The sequence below is a fragment of the Dermatophagoides pteronyssinus genome, unplaced genomic scaffold (assembly GCF_027571235.1).
Source record: "Dermatophagoides pteronyssinus isolate colony J.1.1.1.1 unplaced genomic scaffold, Derpt_VIB-CSIC_2022.12 sq0006, whole genome shotgun sequence".
Taxonomy (NCBI): Eukaryota; Metazoa; Arthropoda; class Arachnida; order Sarcoptiformes; family Pyroglyphidae; genus Dermatophagoides; species Dermatophagoides pteronyssinus.
In genome coordinates, this window is record NW_027461530.1 from 2,771,711 (window position 1) to 2,789,630 (window position 17,920).

A 17,920-nucleotide genomic window follows, 5' to 3' on the forward strand; every position below is an offset into this window, starting at 1 on the left:
AAACACTGCCATCTATGATCGAATTGTTTGATCAATTTTTCACTGATTGCCTTGTGTCAATCAACTCAATTTTCGTTTTTTGATTTTTTTGTTTTTTAATAAAAACAAAATCAGATTTTGATTCTTTTTTTTAAATAACTTTTTTACTCAATCCATCACAATCCACTAATCAATAATGCCAACAACAAATATATCACTTTACCTGGAAAGTATACGTTCATCAAAAGCGCCATATTATTGTCCATTTCAAAATTGTGGTAAAAGTTTTCGAAAAATTGATGCAATTAAAATGCATCTAAATAATATTGATCATGCAGAAATTTCACCAACATCCAAAACAACAACGACAACGACATTTTCATCGACAGGTCGACGAATAACACCGACAACTGTTGCCGTAATGAATTTGAATGATAAACGTTCGACATCGAAAAATTCGAATTCGAATAATGATGATGAAAAAAAGATTCGAATGATACAATTTAAATATAAATGTCAATTGATAACAATACCAGCTGATATTGAAATGAATATGAGAATTGTATCCGCTCCGATTGCTAAAATTAGTGAAAATTTAGAAAATTCTGGACAAGATGAGAAAAAATTTGTGAAAAATCGTAAATGGAAAAATAAATCTTTGTGTAAATCAACAACAACACCGACAACAACAATGATAACAACAAATGTAAAATTACCTGAACCATCATATCGATTATTAAATTCATCGGAAAATGATTATAAAGAACCACCCGATTCATTAGCTGCTTATTATAGATTTTTGGATGATTCAATTGAAGAAGAAGATCAAATGAAAGTTGAATATGATATGGATGAAGAAGATGCTATTTGGCTAGAAATGATTAATAAAAAAAGACGTGAAGATCGACTGTTGGATGTTAATGTTGAAACATTTGAATTAATAATGGATCGTTTTGAAAAAGAATCATTTTTTCAAAGTCAAAATTTTGGTGCCGATATTAGTTCGGCAATTGATGAAGATGCTGTTTGTTCGATTTGTTTTGATGGTGAATGTCATAATTCGAATGCAATATTATTTTGCGATATGTGTAATATTGCTGTACATCAAGAATGTTATGGTGTACCATATATACCGGAAGGTTTATGGTTATGTCGTCGTTGTCTGCGATCACCATCAACCGCTGTTGATTGTGTTTTATGTCCAAATAAAGGTGGTGCATTCAAACATACGGATGATAATCGTTGGGCACATGTTTTATGTGCCCTTTGGATACCTGAAGTTGGTTTTGCTAATAATGTTTTTCTTGAACCAGTCGATAGTATTAATGCAATACCACCGGCACGTTGGAAATTATTCTGTTCAATTTGTCATAAGAAAAATGTCGGAGCTTGTATACAATGTTATAAAAGTAATTGTTATGTTGCATTTCATGTTACATGTGCTGTACAGGCTGGTTTATATATGAAAATTATACCGGTTAATGAAATAACCAGGCAAGGAAATTCAATAATAACCATTAAGAAATTTGCCTATTGTCTTAATCATGCACCAATCACTAAAAATGGTGGATCAAATGGTGGTCTTTATCTGAGTGGTGATGAAGATAGCCGTAGTGAAACTACAATCAATTCAAATTCAAAGAAAAATAAATCAAAAAACAGTAGAAAATTAATGACAGATAAACGAACATCAACATCGGTCATATCGATACCAACCATACCGACGGAACGTTTATCAAAAATTTCCGAATTAGTTTCATTTCCACGCCGTAATGAATTTATGCAACGTTTATATGCATATTGGAAATTGAAAAGACAATCACGTAATGGTATGTCATTATTACGACGGTTACAATATACAAATTCAACAATGAGAATTGATGATATGATTAAGGAAAAATCATCAAAACGTGATTATTTAAAAATGAAAAATCAATATAAAAAATTATTACAATTACGTCGAGATTTGGAACGTTCACGTTTATTATTGGAATTGGTACGAAAACGTGAACGAATTAAATGGAAAATTATTCGTGAAACTCGATCATATTTTACATATAAATTAATTCCATATAAAATGTTTCTATTACATCTGTTGGACAAAATAGTGGAGAAAGATGTTAATCAATTTTTCATTGAACCTGTCAATGTTGAAGATGTTCCTGATTATTGTGATTATATTAAAAATCCAATGGATCTTGGAACGATGCGTACAAAAATTGAACAAAATCAATATGAAGAATTTCAGAATTTTATCGAAGATTTAAATTTAATTATCAATAATTGTACATTTTATAATGAAAAAGATACTATTTGGCATAAAGCAGCTTTAAAATTAAAAATACATATCGATAATATTATTGATGATAATCGTAAATATCTTTTAAATTATGATACAAAAACTGGATTACATTCAATGTCATTGATCGATGATGATAATAATGATCAGGTAAGTTAACATAATCTTTGATGCAGGGTGAATGAATTTAATTTTTCGGTTTTTCGTTAGCAAAATGATGAAGAAATTGATCCAGATGTTACACTGAAAGATGAAACATCATCATTATCATGATGATGATTTTTTCTTTTTCCTTTTTTTCAAAATATTGGTCATTTCATCATCGGATACGTCTGCTTCATCTTTGGCCGTTTTTTTAATCGTTTCATCATCACCATTCTCATCATCATTATTATTATCTTGATTTTGTTTTCTTTTTATACGCATCAATTGTTCAATTTCAGGATTCATACCTTTAAATGACATACGACCATATTCTAAATTTTCACAAAAAATAAAACTATTTGTTGCAAGAAATTTATCCTCTTCTTTTTGACATAATTCCATTAATTCTTGTTGCCGGGTGGTTTGTTTTTCTTGCTGTCGTTGTTGTTCAGCTTTTTCAGCATTTTCATAATTTTCTTTACTTCGTTGCATAAATTTCATTTGAAGTAAATTTTTCGATAATCCAGTACTATTTCGTTTCATTTTTAAAAATTATTTAAAAAAAATTTCAAAATAAAAAAAGATTTAATAAAATTAAAAAAAAATCTCGCGTGTTTTTTTTCTGTTTTGTTTGTAAATGGTGGTAGCGGCTATTTAAACCTTTTCGAACATTTCGGTGTTAAAATTGATTGAATTTAAAAATACAAATTGAATTTTAAAAGAAGGAAATATAAAAATCACATTAAAAATCGAGAAAATTTAAAAATCGAAATTTTAATTTTCATTAACAATAGTAATCAATTCTTTTAATTGATCATGTTTTTTCAATTCGTCGGGTAATTTATTAAGTTTGTCGATAATGATGGCAATAAAATTATCCAATGTTTTGATTTCATTTAATGAACGGCGATAATTTTCTTCCAATACGGCACGATTACGGGCAAATTTTTCATTCAATTTTTCCAACTGATCTTCTTTCATGCGTAATTTTTCCAATATTTTAACATTTTCCAGCTTTAAATCGATTTGTTCGCCAGACATCGAACCATCATTATTGTTGGATAATAATTTTTTCAATTCATCAATTTCAATTTTTAAACATTGAATATTTTCTTTTAACATTGAATTTTCTTTGATGAGATCGGCAATTTTCATTTTCAAATCTTGATTGTTATTTGTCGTATTTGAATTACTGTTATTATTAAGAATATCACTATTTTGCTGTTGTACTGTAGGTTTGATTGTTGATGGCAATAATTTAATAAATTTTTCGGTAATTTCCAATTTTTTCGCAAACGATTCCGTATTATTTATGGAACATTTACGAAAATCATCAATCAATGATGATAAATCTGAATCCGTTGTATTTTCCGTACAATTTACATATGAATCGATAACAATATTTAAAAATTTATCCACTGAATCTATTTGTTGAGTATAAGATTCAATTTCGGATCTGAATGTGCGGAAAAACAGAATGAAAATTTTCAAAAAAATTGATATAAAAACAAATATCATTTACTCACAATGTTTGTTTATGTTTATCATTCAAATGTTTTGACCAAACAACCACCTCTTCATATTTCTTTTTCTCTTCAATCCATTCACGTTTTTCATTGAATGAACGTTCTTCAATATCCTTAAGTACAGTGTTTTCCGATGTAACAAAATCTAATGTTTCACGTAATTCTTTATTTTCATTTTCTAATTCTTTTATTCGAGCAGCTGAAAAGAAAATTATCAGAATTGATTTTAGTGAAAACAACAAGAAAAAACAAAAACATTACCTTTTTCATAATCTTTATTCAAAATGGCCAACAATTCTTTATGAGGAATTTCGAATGTTTTTATATTTGAAATTAATTGTTCACGTTCTGCATTTAATGTTTTATTTAATAATTTTTCCTGTTCTAATTCTTGTCGTAATTGTTCATCGTATGTTTTTGTATTATCATTCGAATGATGGCCACCTGTTTGTTGTTGTTTAGATTTTATCTGTAATTCACGATATGATTGCCATAAACGACCATGTTGTAATTGTAATCGTTGTAAATCACGATAATATTTTTGTAAATATAATCCATATACATTTGTTATCTGTTGTTGTTGTTGTTGTTGTTCATTATCTTCTTGTCGATCCATTTTGGTATTTTAATTTTCACTCTTTAATTCATCAATCTTGAATTTCGAAATTATCATTGAACGAATCACCATTTGTAAAAATCATGGGAGAAAGTATACGCCGATATAAAACGCGCGGTCATCGACTCGATCGAATCTTGTTCATACGTTACAAGTATTCCCATTGTTTTTTTTTTTTCGTTCGATTCTGTGTTTTCTGTGAAATTCTGGGATTTATTCTTTTTTTGTTGTTGATTATTTTGAGTTTTGAAAAAATCTTTTTTTTGAAATAATCAAAAACAATGACAACGACGATACAGAATTGGAAAAATCATGTTGAAAAACTTTATCTGGATATTTTAAAAAATAAACATAATAATCATAATAAAACGGTTGAGGTTTGTTCGATTCGATTTTTTTTGCCATAAATTTTTGATTTTTTCAATTCGATCAAATTCAGGGATTGGTGAAAAATAACTTACAACAATTATTCAAAAATAAATTGGTCAAAGCTGTTCAGAAATTGAATGTTGATAATGAAGATGATAAACTGCCGATCATATTCGATGATGTTCACCCGAGAATTGAGGTTTGACGAGTTTTTTCTGTTTTTCATTTTAAAATGATTATTTTTTTTAGCATAAAATTGTCGACAGTTTTAATCCATCACAATCGTTTATTATACCAAAATATTATCTAAAAGATTGTCCACAAACACCATTAATGTAATTATGATTTTTTGTTTTAATTTTGTTTAATTTCATAAATTTTCAATCAATTTCATAAGGCATGTTTGGGCACCGGTTATGAAAAATGTTCATATCGATGATGAAACAACATTACATCATATACCATATCTTGGTGATAATATTCTAAAAAAAGAAGATAATTTTATTGAAGAATTATTAACCAATTATGATGGAAAAATTCATACGGAAAAAGAAAATTTTACCGATGAAATTCTTGTCGAATTAATCGATAAACTCAGTCCATCTATACCGGTGGATCAAAATGTTTACGAAATTATTTCGAATGTTTTTGCTGATCGAGGTACAACCGATAATATTCGACAACGTTATAATGAATATCGTTCGAAAAAACCCGATCCACCAATGGAAACACCACCAAATATTGATAGCGATCTGGGTAAAGTTTATTCATTCGATAAAATTATGCATTCATATACAAATCTTTATTGTCGTCGTTGTCATACATATGATTGTACTGATCATAGTAAGTGATACATTTTTTTTGTGTCTTTAATCTTGATTGATTTATCATTTTTCTCAATCAAAAAAAGCATTTTATAATGTAAAATTTCGTAACAAAAATGAAGGACGTATAAAAAAACAGAATCCATGTGGTAAAGATTGTTATCTGAATCTGGTAAGTTTAAATTGGTTATTGATGAAAATGTTTTGAATTTTTTTATTCTGAAATTTTCATAAAAGGAAAATCTATCCACCGATTCTGGTGATGATCAAGATCTACCACGAATAAAATCAACAATATTAGATCAAATAAAATTTGATCAATGGAATAATTTGGATAAAACATTATTCAATGTTTCGATAAAATCATATTATAATAATTTTTGTAATATTGCAACATTATTATTGAAACCATGTATCGAAATTTATGCCTATTCCGAACATATAAAAAATGATATTGAAAATGATGATGGTAATAATAATCCATATGAAGATATGCGTAATAAAAAGAAGAAAAAGAAACCAAATAAATGGTCAGCACATTGTAAAAAATTACAGTTGAAAGATTCATCATCAAAAACATTGATCAATTATACACCATGTGAACATGTTGATTCAAAATGTGATCAATCTTGTTCTTGTGTACGTAATAAATTAATTTGTGAAAAATATTGTGCTTGTAGTAAAGATTGTCCGGAACGTTTCCCCGGTTGTCGGTGTAAAGCACAATGTAATACCAAACAATGTCCATGTTATTCAGCTGTACGTGAATGTGATCCTGATATTTGTGGTACTTGTGGTGCTGGTAAGTTTTTCCAAATTGATTTATTGATTTCATTTTTGATTTTTTCGTCTGTTTTATTTTTGAATCAAATAGATCAATCAGATTTACAAAATGTACGATGTAAAAATATTGCCATACAACGTGGTATGAAAAAGAAATTAATACTTGGTGTATCGGATATTGCCGGATGGGGAATATTTTTGAATGATGTTGCCGAAAAAAATGATTTCATTTCGGAATATTGTGGTGAAATGATTTCACAGGATGAAGCCGATCGTAGGGGTAAAATTTATGATAATAATCGTTCAAGTTTTCTATTCAATCTAAATAATGGTAATGTTATTGTTATTGCACAAAAATATCAACCAAAATATTTATTAATGTTTTTTCTTCGATCACAGATTATGTAATTGATGCAAAACGTAAAGGAAACAAGATTCGTTTTGCTAATCATTCAATCAATCCAAATTGTTATGCAAAAGTAATGATGGTTAATGGTGAACATCGTATAGGAATATTTGCTAAACGAAAAATAAAAAAATTTGAAGAATTATTTTTCGATTATCGTTATGGACCAAATGATCAGCTAAAATTTGTACGAATTGAACGTGATCAATAACTTATTGATAATCAAATGACAATTTTTTCCAACGATTCTAAATTTTTCCTATCATTATCATTTGTTTTTTTACTAAAATTTTCATTCAATAAAATTTTTTTTAAAATTTTCTTCAAACATTCAAAATCATGTTGTTGTTGCAGAAATTTATTCGAATTTGATGAACGAAATAATCGATTATCAATACTGTTTCGAATGATTTCCAAAAAATATTGACGATTCATACCAAAATGAATGGTTAGAATTTTATCACAAAGTTCATTCCATTCTTCACCATCATCATTCATGTCAACTTTCAGATCTTTAATTTCATTTTGAACATCATCTAATGCATTCAATAAATTGTTGAAAATTCTTTCCAAATTACATGCATTAAACCAATTATGATTGATCGAAATTGTATTGGTTAAATTTTCAACTTGATGCAAGTAACCACTTGGTACAAATATTATTTCACCTGCTTGTTGCATTACTTCGAATCCCTGAACTTTTTCTAAAATTTCCCGATAGTTTGGTAATATCTGAAGATCATGCGGTAATTCATCCGAACCGATTAATTGTTTTAATCGATCGATTGAATAATCAGGAATCATTATCCATCGTTTGGTTCCGATTATATTCGATGACCAACTAAACGACCCGAAAACATCAATATGTAATGGTGTTCGAGAACCGGTTGGTCCCATATAAACAAATTTAAAGTCAGTAATTTGTTTATCCCGACAATATTCATTTAGATAATCGGATTCAAAATATTCAGGTATTTCATAGAAATTATCATCCACTGAATCTTGTACAAGATGCCAATCTTTTAGATAAAGTATTTCCATTGATTCATTTTCGATAAATTTTTTCCAATATCGAACATATTCATCGAATAACATTTCATTTTTTGGATTTGAATTAAAATGTTTTCGATTACAATTATAAACCGGTACGGTTAATTTTCCATATTTTTTCGCAAGATAATCAAAATTTATTCGATTTGAATCATCATTATTACTTAACCATTCATTACGACATTTCCATTGTTCAGTTAATTTGGATCCAAATAAACATGCTTTATTCTGTTTCATAACATTATTATAAAATTCATTATAAGATGGTAATTGTTCGGAGTAAATGATGAAATTATCATGTAATAATTCCATTCCATTTGAAAACATATTTCGAAGTTTCGAACATGTGATTTACGATTTACGCATGCGTCATTCGAAACAAAAAAAGAGCGAGGGAAAAACGAATGACCAACGAATTTTTTTTGGGAATTTGTTACCATGGTTGCCATTTTTCGTTGTTGAATAAATGAATCCTCATCATAATCGATCGATCGATTGTCATTTCAGTGAACCGAAAACAAACAAAACGAAGAAAACACGTTTGTTTTTTTTTTGCTTTGGAAAAAAATTCCCAGATGATTGTGTTGTTGGCCTGTCGGGGTATGTTTTTATGTTTTTTGTTTCGCTTCGATTGAATCATGCTTTGTCATATTTTTTTTCATTTTTTCATTTTCAAATATCGTTTTTCAAACGATGATAGGATGAATCATATTGATAATCATCATCATCATTGCCGACTTTTATTACCACTATTTGTAACATCAAATGAATTTGATCTCTTTTTCTGCTGCTGTTGATTTGAACTGGTGTTGATAATATCGTTGTTACCGCCTTCAACATCATCATCTTTATCACTTAACAGCCAGGATTGATTTTTTTGTTTCAACTTTTCCGAACCCAAAAAGAAAAAAAAATGTTATTCAAAATGTTTTATGTAACAATAATCAAGTAAGCAATATTCTCTTCTTCTTTTTTGTTGCTTCTTCCAACCGATGATAGACAATAGGATGCCTATTGCAAGATGTGCTGTTGAACATTGAAAAGAGAAACCCGGTATATCATCTACGATTCTATAATTAGCAGTTTTAAATAAACAAACGAACGAAGATGCATGTGTGTGTGTGTATTGTTCTATATATCATTGAAAAATGAAATGATTCGACGATTTGGCATCAATGAAAAAAACTGATAGTTTAAAAACAGACAAAAAAATCGTTCGATCGAATCAACAGTTTTTGATTTTTTTTTTCTTCTAGGAAGAATAACAAACTAGGAAAATATTATTCATTACAAGGCTAATTTACATATATGTTGCGTTTGTTTAATTGTGTTTTAGTGTGGGTGTGTATGAAGCGAACATCGCACTCTTGATTTTTCTTTTTCTACTTCTTGTTTGATTTTAATAATAATCATCATTGTCGTCGTTATTATTTCATAATTTTATAATTTATTTGTTTTATACCCGGTGATTCTGTCATATGTTGATGGATTGATTTGTTAGAATCGAATCTTTCTTCCTTTCGAAAAAAAATAATAATAATTCGATCTTGCAAATGACAATCGGCAATGCAGCTTATTTATTAATATTTTTATCCGCTTGTTTACCAAGTTTATCTAAATATTTTTATATGTCTTATAGACAGATTATTGGTGGTCTTTATCCATCATATCTTGCATATAAAGCACTTAAACAACGTAATGGACCAGAAATTGTAAGTTTATCTTTTTTTAAAATTGAAATTTTCATTTTAAAATTTTAAAAATTTTTTCTTAATAGACTCGATTGGTTATGTATTTTATTGTATTTCAAATATATTGTTCGATTGAATTTTATCTTGATCTTTTTCTATCATTTTGGTAAGTCATTAAACAAACACTTGTTGCATTTGCATTACTAAAACATTCTTATAATTTTCATTTTTATAAAATTAGGTTACCATTCTATTATGAAAGTAAATTAATATTTATATTTTGGCTCATTTCCCCGTATGGAAATGGTGCACAAATTTTATATGAAAATCTTATACAAAGAAAATTTGAAGAAAATGAAGAAAAAATTGATAAACAAATTGATAATTTAAAAAAATTTGCAATAAATTCTGCATGGAATTTATTTGGTAAATTTAATTGTTATCTAAATCGTTTATTAATATTGGGTATTGCAAAGGTAATCGAATTGAATTATTCAAAAGAATTATTGTCATTAAAATATTGTTCAAAAAATCAGGCACAAATGGCAGCTATACAATATGTACATTTCCAACAAAATCTTGAAAAAACATCAATCGAAACAAATGATAATAATGAACAAACAACAGGTGATATAAATATTGGACCATTAATCGAAATAATGGATACAGATAATGATGAAATGACAATGGATCAATCATCAATTCAACGTGGCAGCAAAGATGAACAACATCAAGATAATGATGATGATAATGATGAATTTATAAATGTCAAAAAGCCATTACGAAAAACAAAACGAAAACGACGACAACAGTTACAGTCGATTGAAGACATATCATCATCATCATCAACACAAACATTTATAATACAACAATTATTATCATCATCATCAAACGAATCAATCAATCATAGACCACTTACACGTTCACAAATTGCAAAATATTAATCGATAAACACATGGATGGATATTTGGCAACTAAGTATGTTTTTAACTTTATAAATATAATGAAAACAACAACAACGATTTTATAATCACACAATTTTATTATTATCATCCAATTCGGTTATCTTGGTTGCATTTTTGTTCGATGATTTTATTTATTTATTTTTTTTAATTATTTACTTTCCTATTCACCAGACACAAAAACAGACAAACAAACACAAACGTTTGATTCTTTGTGAAAATTAAAAAATTTAAAAAAATGGGAAAAAAAATCTGATTAATTCTCTTGATTGATTTGGTTTGATTTTTTTTTTTGTTTTCAAAGTTCATCATCATCATCATCCGGACAATAGCCAATACTTTGTATACCATTTTTGAGCAATGGTGTTCCTTTATCTTTACCCAATACTCGAGCATTGAATATGAATGTTAAAACTTTGTTCGATTGTGGATTCAATGGTAATAATGATACTGTTTGTTTAAGAAATTTTTCTTTGAATGCAAATAAATGTGCCGTCAATTGATGTTCAAATAGTTTATTATCACCATTATTATCATTCGAATCATCTTTTGACTTGGATATCGAACGAATTTCAATAATTTGTGCATGACAATCATTAGTACAACTATTATTCAAATCAAATTGATTTTCAATCATTTCATTTGATATGAATGAAAATTTTATCTCATATTTATAATTTATTTGTAAAAATCCAAGATGTATATTGGCAACCAATTCATTCGATATTTGTATCTGTATTTCAGAATTATGTTCCAAATTATCATTTACTTCGGCAAATTGTACACGATTTTCATGATGATGATGATGAACTATAGTTTTCAGAAAAAATAATGAAAAAAAATTTCATTAAATCAATTTCATTTCGCCGTGAAAAACAACGATTAAACAACAACAATAAACATACCGTTATTAGAAGACATATTTGAAAAGTTTTTTATTTTCAAAAAGTTGTCAACTTTTTTTTGGACCAAAAAAACAAAATTGAAAAAAATTATTTTCAATCAATAATCTTCAGCTTTTTTGGCTCATTAAAAAAAAATTGGATTCGTCATTTGTGAGCATGTCATCATCATACGATCGATAGGATCGTATGATATTAGTAAACATGACGTATGTTGTTTTGATTTTTTATTATTATTGATGATGGACTTTTAAAGGTGGAACAAAAAAAACAAAACAAATATTTTAATGTTTCCAGAAACAACAACAACAAAAATGAATAATATCGATTTGTAATAATTTAAATTCCATTCCATTCATTCTTCTTCTTTGTCTGTTTGTTTTTTTTTGTATGAAAAAATCAATCAATCAAAATTATGCCTTGGTCATCATCATCATCGGGACAACATTCGAATCGTTTATATAAAGTGATCATTTTGTTATTAATTATCATTATTAAATTGATGAATTTTTCATCAGCCAACGATAATATCTTTTCAAATAATATCGAAGATATTGATGATGATGATGATGATGGTGATGATGTTTTTCATTCATATGAAATACCAAATCTACTGCCAAATTGTCAGAATCGTCCCAATGTTGCTGATCATGATAATGATGATGTTAGGTAATATTTGTTGGTTGTTTTGTGGAGAATTTTAATCGAATGTTTTTTTATTATTTAGAAATTATCTAATTGCAGCAACATTAAATGGTAAAATCAGCATCATAAATGCTGTATGGGGAACAATAAAATGGACAAAGCAAATACAAACAAAACCATTAATATCATCAAATATTGGAAATGTAATGAAAATACATAATAATTTTGGTGAATTAATGCAAATATTACCATCATTGGATGGTAATCTTTATGTTTATCATGGTGATACGATTAAAAAAACACAATTTTCAGCCGAAAAATTATTGAAAAATTCATTTAAATTTAATGATAATATTATGCTGGCTGGTGGTCAGGAAAGTAAACTTATTGGTATAAATATAAATAATGGTGATATTCTTTATGATTGTGGTCATTCTGGTTGTCAACGTGATAATGAATCCACTATTTCAATGGAAAATATTATTTTGTTAAGAAAAAATTCACAATCAGTTCGAGCTATAAATACAATGACTGGTAATGAAGAATGGCATTTTGTTGTTGATGATCCACAAATTATTGAAATTGGTTCGAATGAATGTCATCAACAACATTATAATAGTACTAGTGAATTATCACCATATACAATAAAATTTAAAGTAATGTTACCGAATGGTCGTATAACATCATTAGTACATTATTCAAATGATTCTGCACAAAGTGAAATATTTAATACATGGACAATTAGTTTGGATTCACCAATTGTTAATATGTGGCATTGGCAAAATGAACAATTGATAAAAGTAAATTTATTTGATCCACAGATAAATAATTTTGATACAATTTTATCGAAAACCAATCAAAATCATCGAATACCATCAACATCATCATCATATTTATATCTTGGTTCATATGAAAATAATTATTATATTCAAACATCAAATTCAGTTAATGATGATCAGAATCAACTAATACCATATTATGATGAAACGAAAAAAATTCCCCAACGACGTAAACAAACATTTATTGCTATTGAAGATAAGAAAGATGCTCAAGATAATAAATCGAATACACAGCTGCAAGTAAAACAACAGCAACAACAAAGAAAATTTTCATTTCTTCATACCCGATCGGGTAATGATAATAATGATAGTAATGCAACAGGTTATCTTGTTTTACATTATGATGATGATGATGATAATGATGAAAAATGTCCATCAATCGATGATATCAATGATGATTATGATGATGATGATGATGATAATACAATCACTGTAATTGTTTATGCACAACTAAGTTATTATTGGAAAGAAATTCTTTGTCTTTGTATGATTTTCAGTGCAGCAACTAATACTTTATGGTGTTTATTGAAAAAATATTGGTCATTAATTTTTTCAACTAGAAATATTGATGATGATGATTTATCGCTGATTGATGGAAATTGTTTTCTATCATGTCAAACATCAACACCACAGCCAATGATTATTGGTGAAGAGAAATCTATTTCAAAAGATGATTCAACAAATCAACAACAACAACAACCAGCAATAACAAATTCATATAATTCAAGATATCTTGAAGATTTTGAACAACTTAGCCTACTTGGTAAAGGTGGTTTTGGTTGGGTATTCGAAGCTAAACATAAAATTGATGAAAGTCATTATGCTGTTAAACGTATATCGATACCAGCGATTGAAGAAAAACGTCATCGTTTTATGAGGGAAATTCGTGCCCTTTCGAAATTGGATCATGTTAATATTGTACGTTATTATAATGCATGGGTTGAACAACCACCATTTGGTTGGCAAGAACAACAAGATCGTCTTAATAATCAATATGATTTTTCAGTAAATTCATCAATTCCCACAACAACAACGGCAACACATTCAATATATTCACCAGTGAATTCTTTAATGGTAAAATCTACTAATGATATCAACGATGATAGTTTGGTTATTGATGAGAAAAATGATGATGATTCATTGGAGATTGTATTTGAAGAAATTTCCAATGATAATAATTCAATGAAAATTATTCTGGATAAGGATCGTGCAAATGAAGAGATAAAATCATCAAAACAAATGAATGGTGGTGGTGTTTATCATAGTGAAACAAAGAAAAAAATGATGATGGTTACAAAATCAAAACCACAACAACGACAAAAAGTGCCAAAAGCATTTATGTATATACAAATGCAACTATGTAAAAAAGAAACATTAAAAGATTGGTTATTTCAGAATACAAAACGTAAAAAATCTGAAATGATTGATATATTTATACAATTACTTAAAGCTGTTAATTATGTTCATAATAATAATCTTATTCATCGTGATTTAAAGGTTTGTTAAAAGTTTTTTTTTGGTTTTTGTTTTTCGTAAAATCATTTTTTTTCAAATAAATTTTAGCCATCAAATATATTCTTTTCGATGGATGGCTTAGTGAAAATTGGTGATTTTGGCCTGGTCACAACCATTGTTGATGAAGATGAACATTGTGATCAATTTGAAACAAATTCATCATCATCATCATCATTACGAAAACATCATCTTAAACATACTAATCGTGTCGGTACACAATTATATATGAGCCCTGAACAAGTAAGTTTTTAGTTAGATTTTTTTGTTGTATAATTTTTTAAATTGAATTTTATTTTACTGAATTTATAGATAAAAAATCAACCATATGATCATAAAGTAGATATATTTTCAATGGGTATTATACTTTATGAATTATTAATGCCATTCCATACGGAATCCGAAAGGATTCATCAATTACAAAATGTAAGAAGGAAATTATTTCCAAATGATTTTGATAAAGAATATCCGGAAGAGGTAAATTTATTTTTGATTTTGATTGATTCAACAAGTTTATATAATGTGTATTTTGTGTGTTTATAGAAAAAAATCATACAAAAAATGATGGCCGATTCACCGAAAAATCGTCCCGAATCAATGGATCTTTTAACGAATGATTTATTTTCACATTGAATGTTTAAAACGGATGATGGGAACAGACAAATGACATCAGTATTTGTTAATAATAATCATCATGTTGTATATAATATGTTTTTCTCGCCTTTTTCAATTCCTTGTGATATTTATTTTGTTATTCGTGTTCAATTTTTTCTCTTTAAATAAATATCTCTTCAAAGTTGATCATCATTAATTGATTCAAGATTTAAACAGAATCCTTTTTCTTTTAAAATTTTTAATTTAATCTTTTCACGACGTTGTCGTTCTTCAATTTCATTTTGTTGCAATTCTAATATCTCTTCGATTGGTATCTGTTTCAATGGTGTATTTAGTTCTTTTTGGTCATCCTTAATAAGAATAGAATGAAAATTTTTGAATTAGAAAACTTTTATAAATAATAAGAAAAACTACTAACAATTTCACCACAAAGTGCAACATTTTCGCCACGAATTAAAAATATACCCCTCGGTATATCACCATATTTTTCATTTACATAAATTCTTTCGATTGTTTGATGCAATAATAGATTGGCTGTATAGAAATTTTTTTTCGAATGAATTTAGTTCTTGGCTCGAAATAATTATAAAGAGAAAAAACTTACAAAATTGGTCGATACTTCGAAGATAACCGATCAATGTACGACCATCACGAAGTAATACGATAAGCTTTTCTGTTTGAAGAAAACGAAACGAAGAAAAATTTTGAAAATTAAGATATTCTAAGAACAAACTTACTGTCCAATTCATCAAGTAAACTTGCAGGTAAATCACTCATCTTTTAAAAGATTTATTTCTATTTTATTATTTTTGGGTGAAAAAAATGAAAGATAATTTTTGATTGAACAAGAATTTCGTGAATAATGCATGTTTTGTTTTTCACAGGTGTAAAAAATTCTCCTGATTAATACCTTGAAAGTATCAAATTGATAACTCTTCAGTGTATAAATTTCTTGGTTATAACAAAAAATATTTTATTTTATAAAATTTTTTATTTTAAAAAAAAGAGTTTAATGCATTTTATTTAAATAATAAAATGATGATGATGATGGTGTGGAAGAATTTTGTCTTTGAAATATATTTTTATCACTAGAATTCATTGCAAATGGCGATGATGATGGTGATGATAATAATGGTGATTGATGTGAAAATGATGATAATCGTTTATCACAAACCAGATCTAAAAATCGACTCAATTTTACAGCATTAGTTGTACCTGGTGATAAACTTTTCGAATTACGACAATTTAAATGTATTGAATCACAATGCAGAAGATCAATAAGATCAGTTTTCGATTGAATATTTGATGAAACAAGATCTTGTTTCGTTGCTGCAATCAAAATCGGAATATTCAAACCGGAAAATGATTTACTATCATATTCGAAATCATTATCATCCGATACGGGAAATAAGGCTTGTGATAAACTATTACCATAATAACGTTCATTATCATTATTACCACAAAGTGCTTGTCCAAGCCAATTTTTTAGATTTTTTTCCGATTTACGATTAGTTAAATCTTGTACAAGTATAATACCATGAAATGAATAGAAAAATATTTTCCGAGCAATACTATGACTACGTGAACCACCAACATCCCAAAATTCGATAAAACAATTTTTCTCCTGCGGTGAACCTTCTTTATAACGATGAAGTTTTACATCAATCGAACAGCCAATTGTCCATCTGGTTTGTTCAAGTGTTTCGGAATGACAAATTAAATGAACTAATGATGATTTTCCTACTCCAGAATCACCTAATACAAGAATTTTTATCTTTTCGTTTATTGTTGCCATTAGAATTGAATATAGAAAAATGATAAAATTATAAAAACAAAACGAAAACGAAAACGATAATGAAAATCAGCTGTAATGCAAACTGGTTACTGTTCTGGAATCGAAAGATGGAAGCACTTGGTCTATATATCTTTTTCATGGTTTTTAGTTAGGTTAGGTTGATGACTATGACTATGGCTATGATTCATAGTTCAGTGAGGTTAGGTTGATGACTATGACTATGACTATGATTCATAGTTCAGTGAGGTTAGGTTGATGACTATGACTATGGCTATGATTCATAGTTCAGTGAGGTTAGGTTGATGACTATGACTATGGCCATGATTCATAGTTCAGTGAGGTTAGGTTGATGACTATGACTATGGCTATGATTCATAGTTCAGTGAGGTTAGGTTGGTCATCATGACTATGGCCATGATTCATAGTTCAGTGAGGTTAGGTTGGTCATCATGACTATGGCCATGATTCATAGTTCAGTGAGGTTAGGTTGGTCATCATGACTATGGCCATGATTCATAGTTCAGTGAGGTTAGGCTGGTCATCATGACTATGGCTATGATTCATAGTTGAGTTAGTTTTTTTGCGAATGACTATATGACTTGATGAGTGCTGCTGCTGTGTGCATTGAGCTTTTCACCCTTCGAAGCCAAATTTAGGCGAACAAAAAAAAAATTTTAAGCGAAAAAAATTTCTCTGCTTTTGAATTCATGTTTTCTTTTTTCAAAAAAAACGATAGAACCAACCACGCCTGAATAACGGAGAAAAGAAATTTTTTTTTCCGTTTCACAAATACCACACATGGTCAAATAGTTCAGTTGATGCTAACCTGACCTTTTTTTTTTTGATTGCTTGCCGCCAATCGAAAGATAGAAAAAACTCTTCAGAGATGAAGAATGGAGAATGGAAGGAAAAAATCTTGTTAATTATAACGTATTTAATGTTTTTTTTTCGCATTTTACAAGC

The 17,920-nt window shown here is 28.1% G+C and overlaps 9 protein-coding genes across 12 annotated transcripts; 4 read left to right on the forward strand and 5 right to left on the reverse strand.

Annotated features, from left to right (window-relative positions):
* The first annotated feature begins 19 nt into the window (after positions 1–19).
* Positions 20–2,794, forward strand: LOC113792642 (peregrin-like). The gene is made up of 2 exons (XM_027342550.2): positions 20–2,428; positions 2,489–2,794. Exons 1-2 carry the CDS (start codon positions 176–178, stop codon positions 2,549–2,551), a joined length of 2,316 nt encoding a protein of 771 aa, XP_027198351.2. The 5' UTR covers positions 20–175; the 3' UTR covers positions 2,552–2,794.
* On the reverse strand, positions 2,478–4,694 carry LOC113792644 (uncharacterized). Its single transcript, XM_027342552.2, is given in 4 exon segments — positions 2,478–2,972; positions 3,183–3,878; positions 3,949–4,147; positions 4,210–4,694. Coding segments are annotated over 4 exon segments (1,677 nt in total). The 5' UTR covers positions 4,565–4,694; the 3' UTR covers positions 2,478–2,545.
* Positions 4,695–4,737: 43 nt separating this feature from the next.
* Positions 4,738–7,267, forward strand: E(z) (histone-lysine N-methyltransferase E(z)). The gene is made up of 8 exons (XM_075820496.1): positions 4,738–4,941; positions 5,004–5,132; positions 5,183–5,268; positions 5,331–5,776; positions 5,844–5,929; positions 5,995–6,559; positions 6,632–6,871; positions 6,940–7,267. Exons 1-8 carry the CDS (start codon positions 4,846–4,848, stop codon positions 7,155–7,157), a joined length of 1,866 nt encoding a protein of 621 aa, XP_075676611.1. The 5' UTR covers positions 4,738–4,845; the 3' UTR covers positions 7,158–7,267.
* On the reverse strand, positions 7,169–8,395 carry LOC113792638 (2-oxoglutarate and iron-dependent oxygenase JMJD4-like). The gene has a single exon (XM_027342547.2). The coding sequence runs from the start codon at positions 8,321–8,323 to the stop codon at positions 7,169–7,171; it is 1,155 nt and encodes a 384-aa protein (XP_027198348.2). The 5' UTR covers positions 8,324–8,395.
* Positions 8,396–8,803: 408 nt separating this feature from the next.
* Positions 8,804–10,731, forward strand: LOC113792647 (uncharacterized protein T19C3.4-like). Of its 4 annotated transcripts, none has more exons than XM_027342557.2 (5): positions 8,804–8,944; positions 9,636–9,708; positions 9,774–9,853; positions 9,929–10,163; positions 10,224–10,731. In XM_027342557.2, the coding sequence occupies exons 1-5, from the start codon at positions 8,910–8,912 to the stop codon at positions 10,629–10,631; spliced, it is 831 nt and encodes a 276-aa protein (XP_027198358.2). In that variant the 5' UTR covers positions 8,804–8,909; the 3' UTR covers positions 10,632–10,731. The 4 variants fall into 4 exon arrangements, with proteins under 4 accessions (XP_027198358.2, XP_027198360.2, XP_027198357.2 ...); XM_027342559.2 differs by having other exon boundaries at positions 8,939–9,049; XM_075820499.1 differs by lacking the exon at positions 8,804–8,944 and adding an exon at positions 9,129–9,337.
* Positions 10,732–10,749: 18 nt separating this feature from the next.
* Positions 10,750–11,686, reverse strand: LOC113792648 (uncharacterized). The gene is made up of 2 exons (XM_027342561.2): positions 11,555–11,686; positions 10,750–11,459 (listed from the first exon to the last, which is right to left on the reverse strand). The coding sequence occupies exons 1-2, from the start codon at positions 11,568–11,570 to the stop codon at positions 10,948–10,950; spliced, it is 528 nt and encodes a 175-aa protein (XP_027198362.2). The 5' UTR covers positions 11,571–11,686; the 3' UTR covers positions 10,750–10,947.
* A 44-nt stretch (positions 11,687–11,730) lies between these two features.
* LOC113792640 (eukaryotic translation initiation factor 2-alpha kinase-like) lies at positions 11,731–15,358 on the forward strand. Its single transcript, XM_027342549.2, has 5 exons — positions 11,731–12,220; positions 12,279–14,532; positions 14,599–14,790; positions 14,860–15,024; positions 15,091–15,358. The coding sequence occupies exons 1-5, from the start codon at positions 11,967–11,969 to the stop codon at positions 15,178–15,180; spliced, it is 2,955 nt and encodes a 984-aa protein (XP_027198350.2). The 5' UTR covers positions 11,731–11,966; the 3' UTR covers positions 15,181–15,358.
* LSm1 (U6 snRNA-associated Sm-like protein LSm1) lies at positions 15,000–16,041 on the reverse strand. The gene is made up of 4 exons (XM_027342562.2): positions 15,900–16,041; positions 15,767–15,835; positions 15,581–15,696; positions 15,000–15,512 (listed from the first exon to the last, which is right to left on the reverse strand). Exons 1-4 carry the CDS (start codon positions 15,937–15,939, stop codon positions 15,339–15,341), a joined length of 399 nt encoding a protein of 132 aa, XP_027198363.1. The 5' UTR covers positions 15,940–16,041; the 3' UTR covers positions 15,000–15,338.
* Positions 16,042–16,110: 69 nt separating this feature from the next.
* Positions 16,111–17,865, reverse strand: LOC113792661 (rab-like protein 3). Its single transcript, XM_027342576.2, has one exon. It carries the CDS (start codon positions 16,955–16,957, stop codon positions 16,172–16,174), a length of 786 nt encoding a protein of 261 aa, XP_027198377.2. The 5' UTR covers positions 16,958–17,865; the 3' UTR covers positions 16,111–16,171.
* Between the last annotated feature and the right edge of the window lie 55 nt (positions 17,866–17,920).